A 17631-nucleotide genomic window follows, 5' to 3' on the forward strand; every position below is an offset into this window, starting at 1 on the left:
GTTTGGTATTTTTCTTCATTTATGGACATCTTTCTAATGTATGCATTTTCCATTGTTGCCATTATCAGGATGAACGATTACATTACAGTACATGAATTATGGATCTGATTATTTACAGCTCATCTTTGCTATGACGGCAAATGGATGAATACAAATATTAGTCCCCATTCAAATATTTATTTTCCACTTTCACCCCAAGCAATCCCATCAATGAGGTTAAACCAATGCTTTTTGCAAAGACCGTATGCGTCATGTGCACATGACATCATCCTTGTATGTCCACTAAGCCTTCCACATGAGCACGTGAGTCATGGTGAGAGCTGTACCTGATGACACTGCTAACAAGATTCCCCTCATTAAGTGCTAATCCCCCTAGTTGAAGAGTGGCAAACCACCAGAAGGGTCTATTCGTCAAGTTTAGAGATCACACGACGAATGACGAAGACAACAGATCTGAGCAACTTCAATTAGTTATTAAAGGGTTTGGCAGATGGACGCCAATACCACCTATTGGGAACATATATCTGCTCTAAGCCTCCCAGCTGTAACTACCTACTTGCATCCTATGGTAAGACTGAGGAGGCTATTTTGCACATTAGGTACTAGTATATGCATATAGTGTTTGTGTGTTTGACTGTTGTACTCGTCCAGGTCTCCATCTAACTTTTTACTGCTGGAGGGCATGTGGAGATTCCCTCGTGTCAATTGTCACATCCACGCAACGTGCCTGTAGTGAAGCACAAGTCGAGCCTTCATCAACAAATGTAAATATATGTAAGTAAATTCCATTCCGATGACCTTAAAATGGTAATGTGTGATGTACTATTCAAAAAAGCTTTCTATTTCTATTTAAAATTAAGGTTTACAAGTTCCACCAATTGGTTTTTAATTAAATAACTAACAACAAGTTGTTTACAGCTGTTAAAATATTGGTCTGTGTATTGAAAGTACTTGGTTTAAGCCTTTACGTGGACTAGTAGACACATGGTAGAAATAATCGTGGTGATCCTACCTCACGTCTTTTTGATTATCGCAGTTATGTCTGGTCTACATTATCTGCGAAATGCTGTATTGGTTATTTATAAAATATAGCCTCACTAAGAGCTTTTGGCTCATCCAGGCCAAAATATTGTTCTTTCATTTACCCTTATCTACCTTCTAATCATCACATTGTCTATGTAGAGAATGGAGTCAGTGAGGCGCATGAAGAAGTCTCTGCGTGTGCCCATCAGGAAACTTGCACGCAGTGTGAGGACCATAAGCAAAAGGAAGTTGTGTGCCAAACGCAGAAACTACAGAGCTAGACGTAGCGGAAGAAGAGGAAGTTACGGCAGCAAAGGGAATGTCACTCATGGACGAACCCCTGGCAAACACCCGTCAGCCTTTTGCTCCTACCAGGCCGACTTGGAAAAGGAGAGGCAAGTGCCAACATGGCAGTGTGGTGTTTTCACAGTGTGACATGTTGTAACATTGTTTTAAAAGTAGTATCTGTTTATATATATATAATAAATGTATTAATGAAAATGTATACTGGAAATACAATGCTACTTAGATTTTTTTTTAAAGTATTTTTTTTATTCAACTGAAATATTTTGCGTATATTATATTCACTAAAATGAATATTTTGGCGTGTTTGTTTCCTTGCAGAAAGCTGCGTGAAGCTGCATACGCTCAGAAGAATGCCGAAAGAGCGGCCATGAGGGCTCACTTCAGGAGTAAATATCAACTAGCTGAGGTGTGTTTCAAATAACACTTGGAAAAAATCTCCTGTAATTGCAAAGAGACTCTTTGCCGCTTGAAATATGCCACACATCACCCGCCACTCGTTTCAATTGCTAAACTACTTGTGATGCCCTATTTATTATTACTATATATATTCCCAGATTAATTCCTGCAGAGTTGAAATGTAATTTCACGGATAAATAAGTCATCTTGCTTCTGATCATTCATGAATTTAAGCAAGCTGTTAGGAAATGTCAAATATAAGTCAAGTCACTAATGGGAATATTTTAGATTTACCCACATTTAATGACATCTAATGTATAGGGATGTTGACAAGACCCTAAAACATGTTTAAAATATCAAAAAATATTGCATAATTCTTTATACAAAAATGAAAATAACAATACAAATTCATGCAGATATACAAAAGAATCAAACAATCTCCTGGATATGCAAAATCTAGAATGTGCAATAAGCCATATCATTAGTGTCAGCGTTATATGAATATTAAATATGATACATGTTCAAACTATGCATGAATATTTAACAATACAGTTGCAGGTGCGAAGGTGTGGAAAAAGTAATATACAGTAATGCAAGTATTTGGCAGTTTTGTAGGTAACGGACTTGTGTTTAAGGAACTATATGTTAATGATGTTACATATTTCATGTCTTAGGTGATTGGATCTTTTTATGCAAATAATGATCCTTGTTTATCATGTGACCCGAATACTAAAACAGGATGCATCTCAATTTGCCAGAAAGTCAATGCCTCTCCTGAATGTTTTCTAGCATTGGTTAGACATTAATTCATGTTTCCACCTACATACATTCTTATTACGAAACAAATTTTATAATGTAATTCTACTTGAAGTAAGTTTCATCTACCAGTGCAGCAAGGGTTAGCAAGCTTCTTATCTTAGATCATACCTGAGTATAACTAATTTGCTGCTCTTGGCAAGCCAGAATTTTTGGATTATATTAGATTACATCCCATAGAATTAGTTAAAAACATATATTTTTTCTCAAAGATTATTTTCTTTGTTTGTTTGTTCCAAAAAGAACTCCAAGGACAGCAACCACCTGAGGTGCGCTGGCGGCAAGGTATCGCTCCCTCGCGAGCTCTCAAAGTTGGTACATCCCGACAACAAGATGAAGGATAACAGCTTTACTCTGCTCGACGCCTTCCAAGGTCTGCGTTTGGGCTCCAAAAATGACAAATACACCACCACCATCCCACCCCAGGGAGGGCATGTTTGTCAAATCATGTGATTAATTCAATGTAGTATTGGGCTACAAGGCAATATATAACTACATAATTCATTTTTAATGATCTTATGCTGAACCGCAAGTAATTAATAAGACAAAGAAGGATGTATAGAGATAAATTATCTGATAACTTAAGTGAAAAGGGTTCTTGCTTAACTTTCCATAGACAGTCAGACAAAATAAGTAACAGAAAGTTCTCCAGGTCAGAGTAGTAGTTGTACTGAGGCAGCAACCCTACTTACACGAGGTAGCTTTTATATTTTATATATTTTTTGTTTCACTTTTCTCTCTATCCTTCCTCTCTTTCTCTCCGTCTGTCCTCAACCTTCCTCAACCTTCTTCTCTCAGCAGTATTCTCTGACTGAACAGCACAATATAAGGAACCACAATGTGTATAGTACACCAAACTCCAACATGGCTCTTTAAAAATGTTTAAGTCTCTAAAAGACACTCATATTTAACTTTCCGTCAAAACAGCTGAACAGTACTGTTTAAAAAGGGGGTCAAATCATTCCATATACAGGATCATCATGGATCGATTTTACATCCAATGCAAGGAAGGCCTGCTCTCAGCCAGAATGTCGTCATGGCGACGGCTTAGCTGTAATCTCTTGGAAGGTGCTGCAGCTATTATAGCTGCGACTATTGTTGCTTTTCTTAAACATGACGCCTATGTAATAAAACCTCATTTAACATTTGAAGTCTTTGGCTGCCATTGACTATAATATACAGACTGTGGCTCCAGAGCCACATTTGGCTTCAGCTGTGTTTTTTTTCAGCAGATACACTGGCAGGTTTTAATTAACTAGATTCATATTGCTGACCACATCTGAACCAAAACAGTTGGAAACTAGTTTACTTACATCTGCGACACATTAACTTGTTTTTGGGGATTCAATATTTCCTCAGGACTCCAAAAATATATATTTTAAACAAAGTACTGTTGTCAGAGGCATCTCAAATTGTGAGCAAACACTAAAAATAAAGCCAGTTTTTTTCCCAGCTCTCTATCCTCTTGTGTTTTCTTGCCCTTCTCTTGAACTGTCCACCTTTCCATTCATAAATCACCACTTACTATCTGGAATAGTGACTCCAAGGATTATTGTAGGCGGGAACTTCACAATAAACTAGACCTCACATACTGTACATGCCCGCTGAAATCATGTCCAATGCGGTGAGAATGCGTGTCCGACTGCGGTGTAGCGGCTCCGCTAGGGCACTCAGTACAACTTCGACTAGTAAAGGACTTGTCGGGGAAAGTAGCAATGGGCCAGTGAGGAGTTTTGACGAAATCCCCCAGACTGGCAGGAACCGATGGCTCAACTTGTTCACCTTTTGGAGGGAAGATCGCTTCAAGCAGCTGCACAAGCACATGGAGAACTCTTTCAAGACCCTTGGACCCATATACAGGTACCAATAGGGTCATTTGCCTTTAATCTTTACTGTAATATTGTATTCTTTGGATTATTCACCACAAAAGGGAGAATGTGGGCCCCCAAAGCACCGTGAACATCATGATGCCAGGTGACGTCGCCGAGTTGTTCCGCCACGAAGGCCGCAACCCGCGACGAATGGTCTTGCAGTCGTGGGCCAAGCATCGTGAGACCCGTGGACATGCGAAAGGAGTCTTCTTAAAGTTGGTACCCCTCATTCTCATCACGTTGGTGCGCTCATTCTTTGTTTTGCTGAACGTCTTGTCTCACCAGGAATGGTGACGAGTGGCGAGCCGACAGAGTCCTCCTCAACAAGGAGGTCCTGTTGAACGAGGCCGTCCAGCAGTTCCTACCCCACTTGGACCAGGTAGCCAGGGATTTCTGCCAAGTAATCAAGGCCAGGATAGAAAGCCCAGACCATGGAAGCATCACCATAAACCCCGGTCCAGACCTCTTTGCCTTTGCACTGGAAGGTAGAGTTCATAAAGGCCAACCATCTATTCTATACGATTCAGGCTAATTGGTGCTGATATGACTTTCCGTTGTAATTTGCAGCCATTTGCTACATCCTCTACGGAGAGCGCATTGGCCTCTTGTCGTCGTCGAAACCCTCCGCTGAGTCCCAAAGGTTCATCTGGGGGGTGGAAAGAATGCTGGCTACTACCGTGCCGCTCCTCTACTTGCCTACGTCCCTGATGGAGCGTGCCGGTGCCTCCTTGTGGAAACAGCACGCCACCGCGTGGGATCACATCTTCACCCACGGTGACGTAGGACGATCGTTTGGAGCGAGACCTGTCGATGTCATGTCAAATGAGAGATATGTTATGTTTTACATTGAAGAGGGGTGTTAATTGTAGTTGTGGTTTCTTTAGAAGGCCACAATGATTCCTAAGTACAAGTTATTTATTAGTTTTAAACTCCTTCTACGTCTATCCCAATATAATGAAGAATGATTTGCACTTAAATATTGTAGACTAAATAACAAGCAACAGCTAATAATGGCCGGATTGTAATCTGTGCTTTGGTCTAACGTCCATTTCTAGTGATACCAAATCTAGTCTGCATTCTTTTCCTTTCAAGTAGAATAGGTAAAATCATTTAACCAAGACTTCCAACTTTTCCAGAATTTTTGCGATACCGGTATTTGTACTTAAACTTTGTCACGTTTGGTTTTCCAGCCGAATCAAGGATTAAGAGGGGCTTCCAACGCTTGTCTTCGGACTTCCATCAAGGCCAGTTCTCCGGGGTTTTGGACCAGCTCCTGCAGAAGGGACAGTTATCCCATGAGGTCATCAAAGCCAACATCACTGAACTGATGGCCGGAGGAGTGGACACGGTGCCGTAAATGTCATCGCCTCTCCGCTTATCCGAACGTGCCGTGTGGAATGAGTGTGCGCTTGTGTTCAGACGGCGGTACCGTTGCAGTTTGCTTTGTTCGAGCTGGCTCGTAACCCCGCTGTACAGGAAGGCGTCAGGCAGCAGGTGATAGACTCAGTGGGCAAGGCCCAAGGGGACCCTCAGAAATCTCTAGATGGGGCTCCGCTCCTCAGAGGCACGCTCAAGGAGGTTCTCAGGTAAGCAAAAAAATGCACTAACTGAATACACATGTATTCCAAATGTTAATTTACCATAGTTTCAAAGTGCATCTCCTATTGAGAAGAAAACTTTGGCGAATTAAGTCGTGTTGTGTTGTGCCAGATTGTATCCGGTGGGCATCTCAGTGCAGCGCCACCCAGTAAAAGACATAGTTCTGCAGAATTACAACATTCCAGCAGAGGTGAGTGGGTCATTTTACGAAATTACAAAGATAAAGTGCCATGAAACAGTGCTTTATTGCCCGCATTGTTTTTTTTTCTCCATTAGACCTTGGTCCAGGTATGTCTTTACCCCATGGGGAGGAGTGGAAATGTCTTTGACAATCCACTGACCTTCGACCCGGGTCGGTGGGCTCGCATTCGGGGGGAAACGTCGACGTTCCGCTGGCTGCCGTTTGGCTTCGGGCCCAGACAATGTGTCGGTCGCAGGATTGCTGCCAATGAGATTCAGCTCTTGCTCATGCACGTGAGTAACGTGAATTAATCACCGTTTACATTAAAATTAGATTTACTATGCTATATTATATGGTATAGTATAGTAAAAGTGTGAAATGAAGATATTTTATTTATGGTTTGCCTAAGATTAGGTGAAACTGTTGACTAAAGGCAAAACCTCCAAATCCTCAAATCATCTTTCCAGCATAGTGTTTGTTGTGGGTGGGATTAGGTCCACACCAGCAGCAAAAATCGAGATTTATTGTTCTATTTTTGGCTTTTTGTTTTGTTTAGATCCTGCTTAATTTTCAGCTCAGCGTGTCATCCACTCAAGATATTGGTACCAAGTTTGCCTTCATCCTGCAGCCCGAGTCTCCACCACTGATCTCCTTTCGGAAGCTCTGACACACACACATGTAGAATGTGCTCTTCTGCCTCTTTGTATGAAAGGGAAGAAGCTTCATCAACCTCTAAAAAAAATGTGTGTGATTTCCATGAGGACACAGACTTGTCCTGTAGGTGATGCTCTAACTGAGACAGCCTGCACAACACACACCCTTTTTTTCCAACTCAGGCAGGTTATTCCACTTTCATTTATGGCCCTGCGGCTTCCTGCTTCTAACCAGGTCGGTGGTTCCCTTCTTATTGCTTTGCATTTTACGACATTCTGTACATTCTTCTTGTTGTCTTCTGCTTCGATTGCTCTTAACCTCTCGCAACCCACTAAGATATTGGTTCAATTCTTGGAGTTAAAGATGGGATCACTTGTTCTGACAAGCCGTGGCATACAAAATTCTATATATGTGTGCTGGATTCGATAGTATGAATCACACGTCATTTCAGTTTTTATTCTCACTCTGCTCAAGTTATTCAATGAGACTACAATAAATGCTGTATTCAAGGAATGCATTGTTGGCTTGTTCCACACCAGCAAAGGTGCAAAGGTCTGTTTGCTCTGTAGCTAAAGATTTACATTTTCTGCTTCAATCAGTGGGGCTGACAGGCATCTTGGGATTTAAAAAAAAAATTACATGACATTGCTACTTTCTAAACTAGTTTTAGAAAGCATGTCTACTAGGTGTGGAGAGACAATCATGATCTATAAGGCAGTAATGTTGAGTTTTAACTGGAATATTTGATCTGTTTGTTAGTGATTAACAAGGATCTTTTTTTGCAGTTTCATTTTATAATGTTTTAAGAGTGCATCTATTCTGCCCCAAAAAAAAAAAAAAAAAAAATTATCAAGTTAATTATTTTTTACAACAAAAGACAATTGGCTGCACCCCGAATCTCGACTGGCCTGTACAAATATTTATCTCTATCTCTTTAAAACCCTTCTTTTTTGTCCTATGTAGTTTTAAAGAAAGGAAAGGAAAAAGAAGAGGGAAGTATATAGAAAAAGATCCTCATGCTGTGGTTCACCCAGTGTTAACTTCCGTCTAGAATTTAGAATCTAGACTCTAGATTCTAGAGTCTAGATTCACACATGGATGAAAATTGGAAGCCATTGTAATTAGAGACAATCAGTCACAAGGTGTTTTACCAGAGCCCCACTAAGCACTTTTGAATAAACTAGGTTATGTATTATCTCACAAATTGGTGTTATCGTTGGTGCGTGTGAGATTGGCTGCTTACGTGTGAATTGTGTAAGTGATGCCACAAATAGACAAATGTCACACTGAACTTCATTTCACTTTAGTAGTTTTGAAATGGACGTGGACCTCCACGCCCAGGTTCATAAGGCTTCCTTTTCCCGTGTCTGCGAATATGTGTGGTGGAGGTTCAGAGGGTCAATGAATGAGGCAGGTGGAGCCATGCTCATGTGACTCCCATTACGACAAATTTGCGAGCGGAGAAGACAAAAGCAGTAAGGCAGGGGAAACGTTAAGAAGACTGCACTCTCATATTTAGCTGTAGATAACACATATACAATAGAAAATATCTCCAGCCATAATAGGAGCTTGGTGCTGTCAAAATGGGTGAGTGATCCTCAAAGATCCTTTTGTTTTTAATATTATGAACATATGACTTTAGTGACAGCAAATGAGTTGATTTTCTGACCATCTCAGTGTTGGTTCCTCAAAATAAAAAAAATGGGTTGAAGGCACCATTTAACACACATTCAACTGAATTCTATTTTATCGCATAATAAGTTACCAGTAATTTATTTCATTGGAAAAGAGTGCATTGTAGACTTGGGCCTCCTTCAAATGGGATACTACGCTTTTCATTGTAGATGTGAATTTGACAATAGATATTACTAGATCACAGATAAGATTAAGTATGTTAATGCGCTTATTACATTGTATTAAAATCATTTTTTGAATGTCTAAGAAGTCCTGGGGGTTCCTTTGACTGTGGAAAAAAAAACCTAACGTTTCTAACTATAATTGGGACTCTATGAGTCCACGTAAGAATGTGAGTCATTGCAACACGGCCGTTCTTGTCCAATCAGTTTTTTGACCTCTCTTATCTGAGCCAAAAACTCAGTGACCTCATGTACAGTGTGCGGCAGGTGATATTTTATTGTATGTCAGTGGGACTCCATTTGATGTGTGCGGGAGGCAATGCAGCACAACTAGGCCTCACGTGCATTTGCTGGGTCAAAGTGGTTTGTTTCAATCTCATCTTCTACTTTTTTGTCACTTACAGAAGAGCAAATTGCAAGCATGACTGATTGTGAAAGCTTTTCCTATAGATGTCTTGTTGGCTGCCAATCAATTGCGTTCCTCGCATGATAGAGCTCTTCCTGCAACCATTTACTTGTCCTTACCATGGAAGGAAAAATCCAATTATATTTATATTTAGCTATCAATGTGGCACTTTGAGACACAGACTTGTGACCTCTCCAAGACTTGAGCCGTCGTTTGGTGGATTTACCATTCTTGCAAAGTGCCTATATACTCTTAACAAATGAAAATTAAGAGCCCAGTGAACCCACCAGGGATTGAAGCGTCCATTTCCAACTTATTCTTATTAAATTCTGATTTGGTCTTGTTAAAATTTTATACAGACATTATTGAAATGTCAAAATGTTAATATCCCACATCCATCCTCTTTAAAAATGGCCATTTTTCCTTTCCTACTTCAGCCCTAAATGTGTAAACTTTAGCACTAGACTGGTAAGTATCAGTAGTGTTTCCTTTCCTTTGAGCATAAACATCATGTAAATGTCTTGCTTGTGTAAATGTCAGTCCCCCTCAGGGTGGGTTTATTCCAACTTGCACCACCAGCTTACTGCTGCTCTCGGAACAGGATATTGATTTGGAACGTCTTGCATTCATAACCACCTGGAGCGAGGCTACATTTATAAGCTTTATTAAAGGTGGACAACCTGTGGCTTGTGGGTTATATGCTGGCCCCGAGTGGAATTCATCTAACTCAAATGTCACAGTTACTGTTGTGATGATTTGCAGGCTATGTTATTCACTTTAGTTTATTTTAATAATGGGTCTTTCTATATTTCTCACTTGAAAAATAAATGCCTTGAAACTGAAAGGCGCAATTTTCCTTTGCATGATCACTGGTCTCTTCAATTTGCTAAATATAGTGATTTCCCCATCATAGAATACAATTTAACTCCGAATTGCTCATACTTTCACTTCCACGACAGTGTCATAATTGCTTCTCGTTTAAATCCACTTAGGCTCTTGCTCGTAACTCAATCTGACGGGTTAAAAAAAATTACCAAGCTGTTAGTAAATTGCAAAACTCATACAAGTAAACTGAATCCATTTTTATGCCCGTCTGTCTCTACTTTATCACTCATTTTCCGTTTTTATCATTCCCAGCTCGCATCAGACGCTACTCGGAAGCCATGACGCTGCCTGACTCTTTCATCCAGCGCCAACAGCTGGACGCTAGCATGGCGGACACCTTCCTGGAGCACTTGTGTCTTCTGGACATTGACCAGGAGCCCATCACGGCTCGCAACACCAGCATCATTTGCACCATAGGTCAGCTCAGAACACGCTCCCTGTGTACAAAGCTCTCTTTCTATCTTTTCTGGCCCTGCTCACCCATGAGCAAGCACCGGCTGCTCTTCTTTGAGCCCGGCAACTGCTGCAGCTTTGACTTGTTGACAGATTTTGCCTGATTCATCCAAGGATAGCACAGTTAATAATGTCATGTTTTCCATAAGAACTTTTCATTATTCTACGCACTGTTTTTTTGACTTGTTCACTGCCATTGATGTCTACAGCGAATGATCACTGCCAGACTCCCATTCCAAATGGATTGGTCAGTAAATGGCAGCCAATGAATTAATCATTCTTATATAAAATGCACTTTCTTTCTCAGGTCCTGTCTCCCGCTCCATATCTAAACTCCAGGAGATGGTCAAAGCTGGGATGAACATAGCACGGTTGAATTTCTCTCACGGTTCCCACGAGGTGTGTGCGATCACAATAGCGTTTGCCCTTCTTTTTTTTTCTTTCATGACATACTGGCTATCCATTTTCAGTACCATGGTGAAACCATCAAGAACATCCGCGAGGCTGTGGACACAATCACCTCAGACCCACTGTACTATCGCCCTGTGGCCATTGCCTTGGATACTAAAGGACCAGAGATCCGTACAGGATTGGTCAATGGGGTAAACATGCAATTTTTAAAAACATTTTCTTGCAATTAGACTTTCATTTTGTCTCTCCCTTTTTAATACAGCTCATAGAGGATATTTAATTGTATTAAGGACAACAAGTGGAGTTGTTGAGTGGCTATTTTTGGATACCTCCTCAGGTTTTTTTTTCCACATTCCACATTGCCTACTTTGTGTGCTAAATTACTGCAAGCTGTTGGAAACCTTTTCATACCCTGATTGGATTACTCGATGCTCTCTGTGAAGCTTGAGCTGCACATGGTTTCCCTCCCATCATAGTTATATCGCAATGGAGATATAACTATGAAAAATTTGGGCCACCAACAAAACTTTAAATCCAGTAGATGAGTTTGCATGTTCTCTTCGGGCCTGTGTGGGTTTTCTCCGGGTTCTCCGGTTTCCTCCCAATCTTCTTGTGCTGCATTTTCAATTGAGTAATGAGGTTGAGTGTAAAACTGCCGAAACCCTCACACAAGTAAGAGGAAAGCAATGTTTTACCAACAGTAATTATGCCCTGATATGTTTTCATGGTGTTTGTGAAGAAAGTGGAGGCGGAGGTGAATCTGGAAAAGGGCAGCCACGTTCGCGTGGTGACAGCACAGGCTGACAAAGACTCCACAGACGGAAAGACCATCTGGGTGGACTATCCCAGCTTGCCACTGGTCGTGAAGAAAGGCGGAAAGATCTACATCGATGATGGCCTCATTGGACTTAAAGTACTAGAAACGGGTAGGAAAAAATGCAGGGTTAAAGACAAATAGGCCATCTAATCAGAACCAGAATGTGAGTAAATACCTTCAATTGTGTGGACATACGCAACATGTAGGTCCAGATTGGGTGGATACGGTGGTAGAGGCGGATGGCTTGCTGTGCAGCCGCAAAGGCGTCAACCTGCCGGACTGCAACCTGATCGACATGCTTGCGGTCAGCGAGCAAGACGAGGCCGACCTAAAGTTTGGAGTGGCGCAGGGAGTAGACATGGTCTTTGCCAGTTTCATCCGCTCGGCGCAAGACGTCCGGGAAGTGAGGCGAGCACTGGGACCACACGGGAGGGACATCAAGGTGATCAGCAAGGTGGAGAGTCGTCAAGGAGTCCAGAAGTGAGTCAACATTTGAAAAGTAAGAAACGATCACGAGCCTAATTGTCTTATTTGGAGACAATGAACCGAATGTCAAACTTGGTTTGAAGCCTCTATTTTGACTAGAGAAAAAGGAGTTAAATAGTTAAAGGATGACTGAATGAATTGGCAACGGTTGGGTCAGAGGAGAGTCTAAAACAAACCTACTAAGTTGATATTTAGAGGAATAAATTAGTCTTTCAATGTCTAAATATCTCGGTATGTTCCACTACTGCTATTAAGAGTTGGATCAAAATCGGCCAAAATTTGATAGGTCGCCAAGAAAAAATCAAAACAGTAACAGTGCAGTATACATAAGCGATCGTGGCATCAATTTGTTTTTTTAAAACATTATTTATTATGTCTCGCTATAATGGGGCAGCCAAGGAAGTGAAGGCTAGTTACACAGGGATCCATAAATTGGGGTGAAGAGTCAAAAAACCAACAACTAACGTCAGACAGTGGCTCATCGATGACAAAAACAACACGCATTTTAGTAAATGATCAGCACCTGTGAAGGAAATAGCTTATTTACGGTGGAGAATGCTAGTAGCCCAAGGCGCGTGTTTTCATGACAGTGGCGTTGATGGCCGCCTGCCAGCTGTCATCGAGGTGATGCCATCTGCCAGCTCACACATTCTCTGGCTTTATAGTTTCGACAGACAGTTTGCTCACCACTTAATGGATCTTGACATAATTTAATGTAGAACTCTGACGTCCACCATTACTTATCTGCCGACTTCACCGACAACCATTTGTGATGATCGATTTCTCCCAAATGTCTCATGAATATTTGACTCCCTGCAATGATGTGAGTCCGTTGTCACAACTGTCTCTACCGCAGAGGTGATTGCCACGTGAGTCAGAGAGGACATGATGTTCAAATAATCTATTTTTAGTCCGATCCCAAACATTGAACCCCCCCTCTCTATTCATCTCTGTGTCAGCATTGAAGAGATCTTGGCGGAAAGCGACGGCGTGATGGTTGCCAGGGGTGATCTGGGGATCGAGATCCCTGCCGAGAAAGTCTTCATCGCCCAAAAGATGATGATTGGTCGCTGCAACTCGGCCGGCAAGCCTGTCATTTGTGCCACACAGGTCAGAGTGGGTCGCAGCTAATGAGATGTGGGGGGCAAGAAAATATCCGGGGGTAAAAAAAAAATTATAAACCATATTTGCATTGCTCCACAGTCATAAAAAAAGGATGTGGTTTTTTTTACATTACTTCCGCTGACACTTAACAGTGGAATGAGGTTTTGGAAACATTAAATTAACATTTATTTTGACTATAAACATTCTGTAAGTTCATTCTCATTTCCACCTATGCATTTTTGAAATTTTCCACTAGATAAATGTCAAATAAGACTCCCCCACAAAATCAATATTTTCATGATTCACACAAAGAAGCTTTTAACTCAATTAATTGCACACTAAAACTATAATAATCCATATTAGAAATGCCAGGTAGTGAAAACATTTAAAACCCAAATACTCAATATCTAAGGTGTGTTGAATATAGTCACATATAAATCACATCCTCTCCCCTGAGTTATTATTCTACATTATCCTAGTATTAGCAACTGTTACACAGTGGCTTTTTTTAAAAATGGCAATTAGCTTTGGAGTCTTCTATTCCAGTCCAAGTATCCTCCCTCAGGCAATGCTGTGAGACATCTCGTATTCCAACTGTCTGCCTCGCTTATTGACCTCAAAATGGATGCTGATGAATAAGCTCTCCGCTGGCAAAGCTCTATCCGTCTAACAAGACATGTATTGGTTGTGTATGTAGCATTGAGTGAAAACACACTCGAGTCGTCACGTCGATACTCGAGCTCTCCACTTCATTTATTCGGCTTGTGAAAGCTTAACACAATGTTTCCTGGTTATAACTAGCCATGAAAAAAAAAAAGAAAATTAGCATAGGAGGAATGGAGAAGTATAATCCATGAAAATGGACTGGACTCCATTCAGGGACCTTTTTAATGCATTGTACGTATTTTTTCTGTGTGTGTTTGTATGCAGATGCTGGAAAGTATGGTAGCCCACCCGCGGCCCACCCGGGCAGAGGGCAGTGACGTGGCCAACGCCGTTTTGGACGGAGCCGATTGCGTTATGTTATCCGGCGAAACCGCCAAGGGCCTGTTTCCAGTGAAGGCAGTCGCCATGATGCATTCGGTGTGTGCGTGTTTACGTTTGGTGTGAAAACCGCCGCTGACTGTTTTTTCTCTTTTGCGCTGTCCCGTGCGGTCAGATCTGCAGAGAGGCAGAGGCGGCCATTTTCCACCAACAGCTATTTGAGGAGTTGCGCCGCCTGACTCCTTTGTCCTCGGACCCCACCGAGGTCACGGCTATCGGAGCCGTCGAATCGTCTTTTAAGTGCTGCGCCGGCGCCATCATAGTCCTCACCACAAGTGGCAGGTGAGCACTCTTACCCAATCAAAACAGAGGCTTATTTCAAAAGATAATATGAATCATTTATGGAATAGTATCAGCAGTCATTTTCCAATATATCCATAACTGTTTTTTCTTGGAGGTTTTAGGCTTTTATTCCATCTCGTATCTGGGTTTGCGTGCCGTCCAATTTTCCCTAATTTTACTTCGCAGTTTCAATAAACTGGAGATCTCTACTTTGTTATAACCACAATTGACTTCTTGTTTCCTCCTGAGGAACAAATTGCCTCTGTACAACAATGAGCAAAATTACTGTTGGTTAAATTACCTTTTAAGTTCAACATTTTAAATTCTTATGGGCGACATTCAGTCTTTTTATTTAATTGATTTGGAGACTGATGCTGTTCTAACTATAACTTACATAGTTATTCTGTTTACTATGGAAGCTATGGACCTCTGTTTCCTCTGGAAGGAAATAAGCTTAAAACACATACAAATGTTAGTCATTTCACCTCGAGGAAATCTACAGATGGAAAAGTGCCGTTTTTTGCTTTCACACCCTGCAAGATTATTGTGTTTATTGTAATGCAAACAGATTCTCAGGAATGATCTCCCCTGAGCAGGCATTTAAAAAAAATAACAAACACATTTTTAGTTTTATTCATGGTTATTTACCATCTGTATTGCCTGTGTGTGTATGTGTTCGTGCTTAGGTCGGCACACCTGCTGTCAAGATATCGGCCTCGCTGTCCAATCATTGCAGTCACCAGAAGTCCACAGGTAAGATGCCTTTCAAAAAGAAAATTCTAACATATTTACACTAACAGTGTAATTCTGTTACTGCTTTTTTAGACAAAATACTGTCAACACCAAATAATTCAAGTCATTCGAATTTTACCATTCTTATGTGAATTGAAGTAATCAAACCTTTAGTAGTTTATGACCAGTGCAATAATAATAATAATAATAATCAGAAAGTAGAGGCTTATTTTTCAAAAAATTTGATGGTAAAAATGACCCAAAATGTGTCTCACTGTAGGCCATGACAGGATTATAAATATGTGCTCACTTATGAGTCATGTGTCGAAATTCCATACGGGTGCTTACGTGGCACGCTAGGCAGGGCCACCTGAAGGTCAGTGGTCAGGTGAGTCACCCCGGCGCGTCACATCTGGTGAGGACCCGCTAAAGGCCGCTAGTAGAATGCATTCAAATTGCCAAGCTCCCTCTGATGGTGGTAATGGGTTCAAACAGGCCATCACAATCATTCCAGAAGTGGCAATCTTGCATGTGATTTAGTTATTTTAAATACTCTTGACGTTAAAGCCCACCTGGATGGTATTTCAACACACTTACCAATGGAAATGTACAAAACAAGCATTTATACTGCTACACAGCTAGATGTTTACATTCCATAAAAGAACATTGCAACATTTCGGCTAATAAACTCTGTTATTGTTTAGGTGGCGCGTCAGTCCCAGCTGCTTCGGGGGGTCTTCCCCGTCCTTTTTCACCCACTACCTGCTCCCGTCTGGGCTGACGATGTTGACAACCGTGTCAACTTTGGCATGGATATAGGTGGGTGATTTTTTATTTTTTTTGCTGGGTTGCAAGAGTAGTGGCACGGGGGTCCTCTGTTTATGTGGGCTATGCAGTGAACATTGCACAGTAGTATTAAATATCAAGTTATGTACCACCAAACTGCAAGTATTCCCATCCCAACTCACAAGTTATCATTGCCTATATGTGATTATTGACTAGCATGTTAGCCACACTATTTTTTCCCATTAACGTATACAGTGTTCTTTATTTCTTTTTTTGGCACAGGCAAGGCGAGAGGATTCTTCAAAGAGGGCGACATGGTGATTATAGTGACTGGTTGGATTCCGGGCTCGGGTCACACCAACATTATGAGGGCTGTCAATGTTACATAACTAGCATGACATCAACACTTTTTTTTGAAACACTTGTTTATTGGTAATATATGAGCTGCCACATAGACTATTAGATTTCACATCAGTGTCCTTTTTTTTTAAAGGTCGCTAACCTTCCCAATGGGGCATTTTGCGTACATGTTTTAAAAGCAATGACTCCGAGTAAGAGAAATAAAACTTGAAGATTTTCACTCACATTCTCCGCCAGTGATTGGCAAAATGAATTCATCCGCAGCTTATCTTTATAGAGGCGCTTTATGGACTTCCAATCATAGGTTTGCTCTCCAGTGGAGCAGCACTTTTGTTTCTCTTTACGAGGACATCTAAAAGGGAGAGGACTTGTGGTGTTTTGTCCACTGAGATGACCCAGATGCCCCCAGATGCACACTTTTCCGTCATAAAGTCATTGCACGTTTATTTTTTGTTTCTATAGCACTTGAATTTTTTCACTGCTACCAAGACTGTCTTCTCAAACCATTAAATGTATTGGTCAGATTTTACATCTGTCAAAGCCATTAAAATCACTGAAGTAGTGGAACATTTACACATTTTTGTTAATACCTATTCAAACATGGTTTAATTTCACATTGTAATTTGATTCATGTAAGGCAATATCATGCTATTAGACTACAAATTAAAACACTGCTCTGATTTAATCTCCCCTTAATAATATATTCACGTTATCTCAAAATTACTTTGACATGCTGTGATGTTTTGACTTGCCATTTAAACGCTATTTTTAATTTTCTTCATATTTTCTTCATTGCATATTCTAGTGGATGGAAACATATGCATTTTTTCACAATTTGAGGTGTCAGCGATAGTTGGGGGACTACCGCGGTTAATTTTTCGCGGTATTCCCCCGTTTTTTTCGCGATTTTTAATGCATTGCAGTTTTTGCGTTTTTTCACATTTTGGTGTCAGGTGTTGGGTTTATTCTGTATTACTATTATACATATATGTGTAGTAATTCATTTCTTTGTTAAATCATTAAAAGTCTTTCTATTGTTTGGCCCGAGGTCATAAACTGCCGCCTAGTCCACTCTCACATGGACTTATATCTGATTGTTTATGCCATTTCCAGCAACGGAGCCCATAACAAAGATGTTGTTTCTGCCATTTCCATAACGTAGT

At 40.9% G+C, this 17631-nt stretch overlaps 3 protein-coding genes across 4 annotated transcripts; all 3 read left to right on the forward strand.

Annotated features, from left to right (window-relative positions):
• The first annotated feature begins 348 nt into the window (after positions 1 to 348).
• On the forward strand, positions 349 to 3305 carry LOC144199109 (complexin-3-like). Its single transcript, XM_077720507.1, has 5 exons — positions 349 to 568; positions 652 to 774; positions 1183 to 1422; positions 1652 to 1735; positions 2785 to 3305. The coding sequence occupies exons 3-5, from the start codon at positions 1186 to 1188 to the stop codon at positions 2992 to 2994; spliced, it is 531 nt and encodes a 176-aa protein (XP_077576633.1). The 5' UTR covers positions 349 to 568; positions 652 to 774; positions 1183 to 1185; the 3' UTR covers positions 2995 to 3305.
• An 813-nt stretch (positions 3306 to 4118) lies between these two features.
• Positions 4119 to 7359, forward strand: cyp11c1 (cytochrome P450, family 11, subfamily C, polypeptide 1). Its single transcript, XM_077720506.1, has 9 exons — positions 4119 to 4401; positions 4472 to 4627; positions 4698 to 4897; positions 4980 to 5186; positions 5603 to 5760; positions 5832 to 5998; positions 6123 to 6201; positions 6288 to 6485; positions 6749 to 7359. Exons 1-9 carry the CDS (start codon positions 4139 to 4141, stop codon positions 6857 to 6859), a joined length of 1539 nt encoding a protein of 512 aa, XP_077576632.1. The 5' UTR covers positions 4119 to 4138; the 3' UTR covers positions 6860 to 7359.
• Positions 7010 to 17507, forward strand: pklr (pyruvate kinase L/R). 2 transcript variants are annotated; one of them, XM_077720505.1, is made up of 12 exons: positions 7010 to 7080; positions 10246 to 10410; positions 10754 to 10845; positions 10917 to 11048; positions 11597 to 11783; positions 11881 to 12154; positions 13120 to 13270; positions 14195 to 14347; positions 14424 to 14590; positions 15277 to 15343; positions 16027 to 16141; positions 16391 to 17507. In XM_077720505.1, the coding sequence occupies exons 2-12, from the start codon at positions 10272 to 10274 to the stop codon at positions 16495 to 16497; spliced, it is 1584 nt and encodes a 527-aa protein (XP_077576631.1). In that variant the 5' UTR covers positions 7010 to 7080; positions 10246 to 10271; the 3' UTR covers positions 16498 to 17507. The 2 variants fall into 2 exon arrangements, with proteins under 2 accessions (XP_077576631.1, XP_077576630.1); XM_077720504.1 differs by lacking the exon at positions 7010 to 7080 and adding an exon at positions 7764 to 8433.
• The last annotated feature ends 124 nt before the right edge of the window (positions 17508 to 17631 follow it).

Source organism: Stigmatopora nigra, chromosome 7 (genome assembly GCF_051989575.1).
Source record: "Stigmatopora nigra isolate UIUO_SnigA chromosome 7, RoL_Snig_1.1, whole genome shotgun sequence".
Classification (NCBI taxonomy): domain Eukaryota; kingdom Metazoa; phylum Chordata; class Actinopteri; order Syngnathiformes; family Syngnathidae; genus Stigmatopora; species Stigmatopora nigra.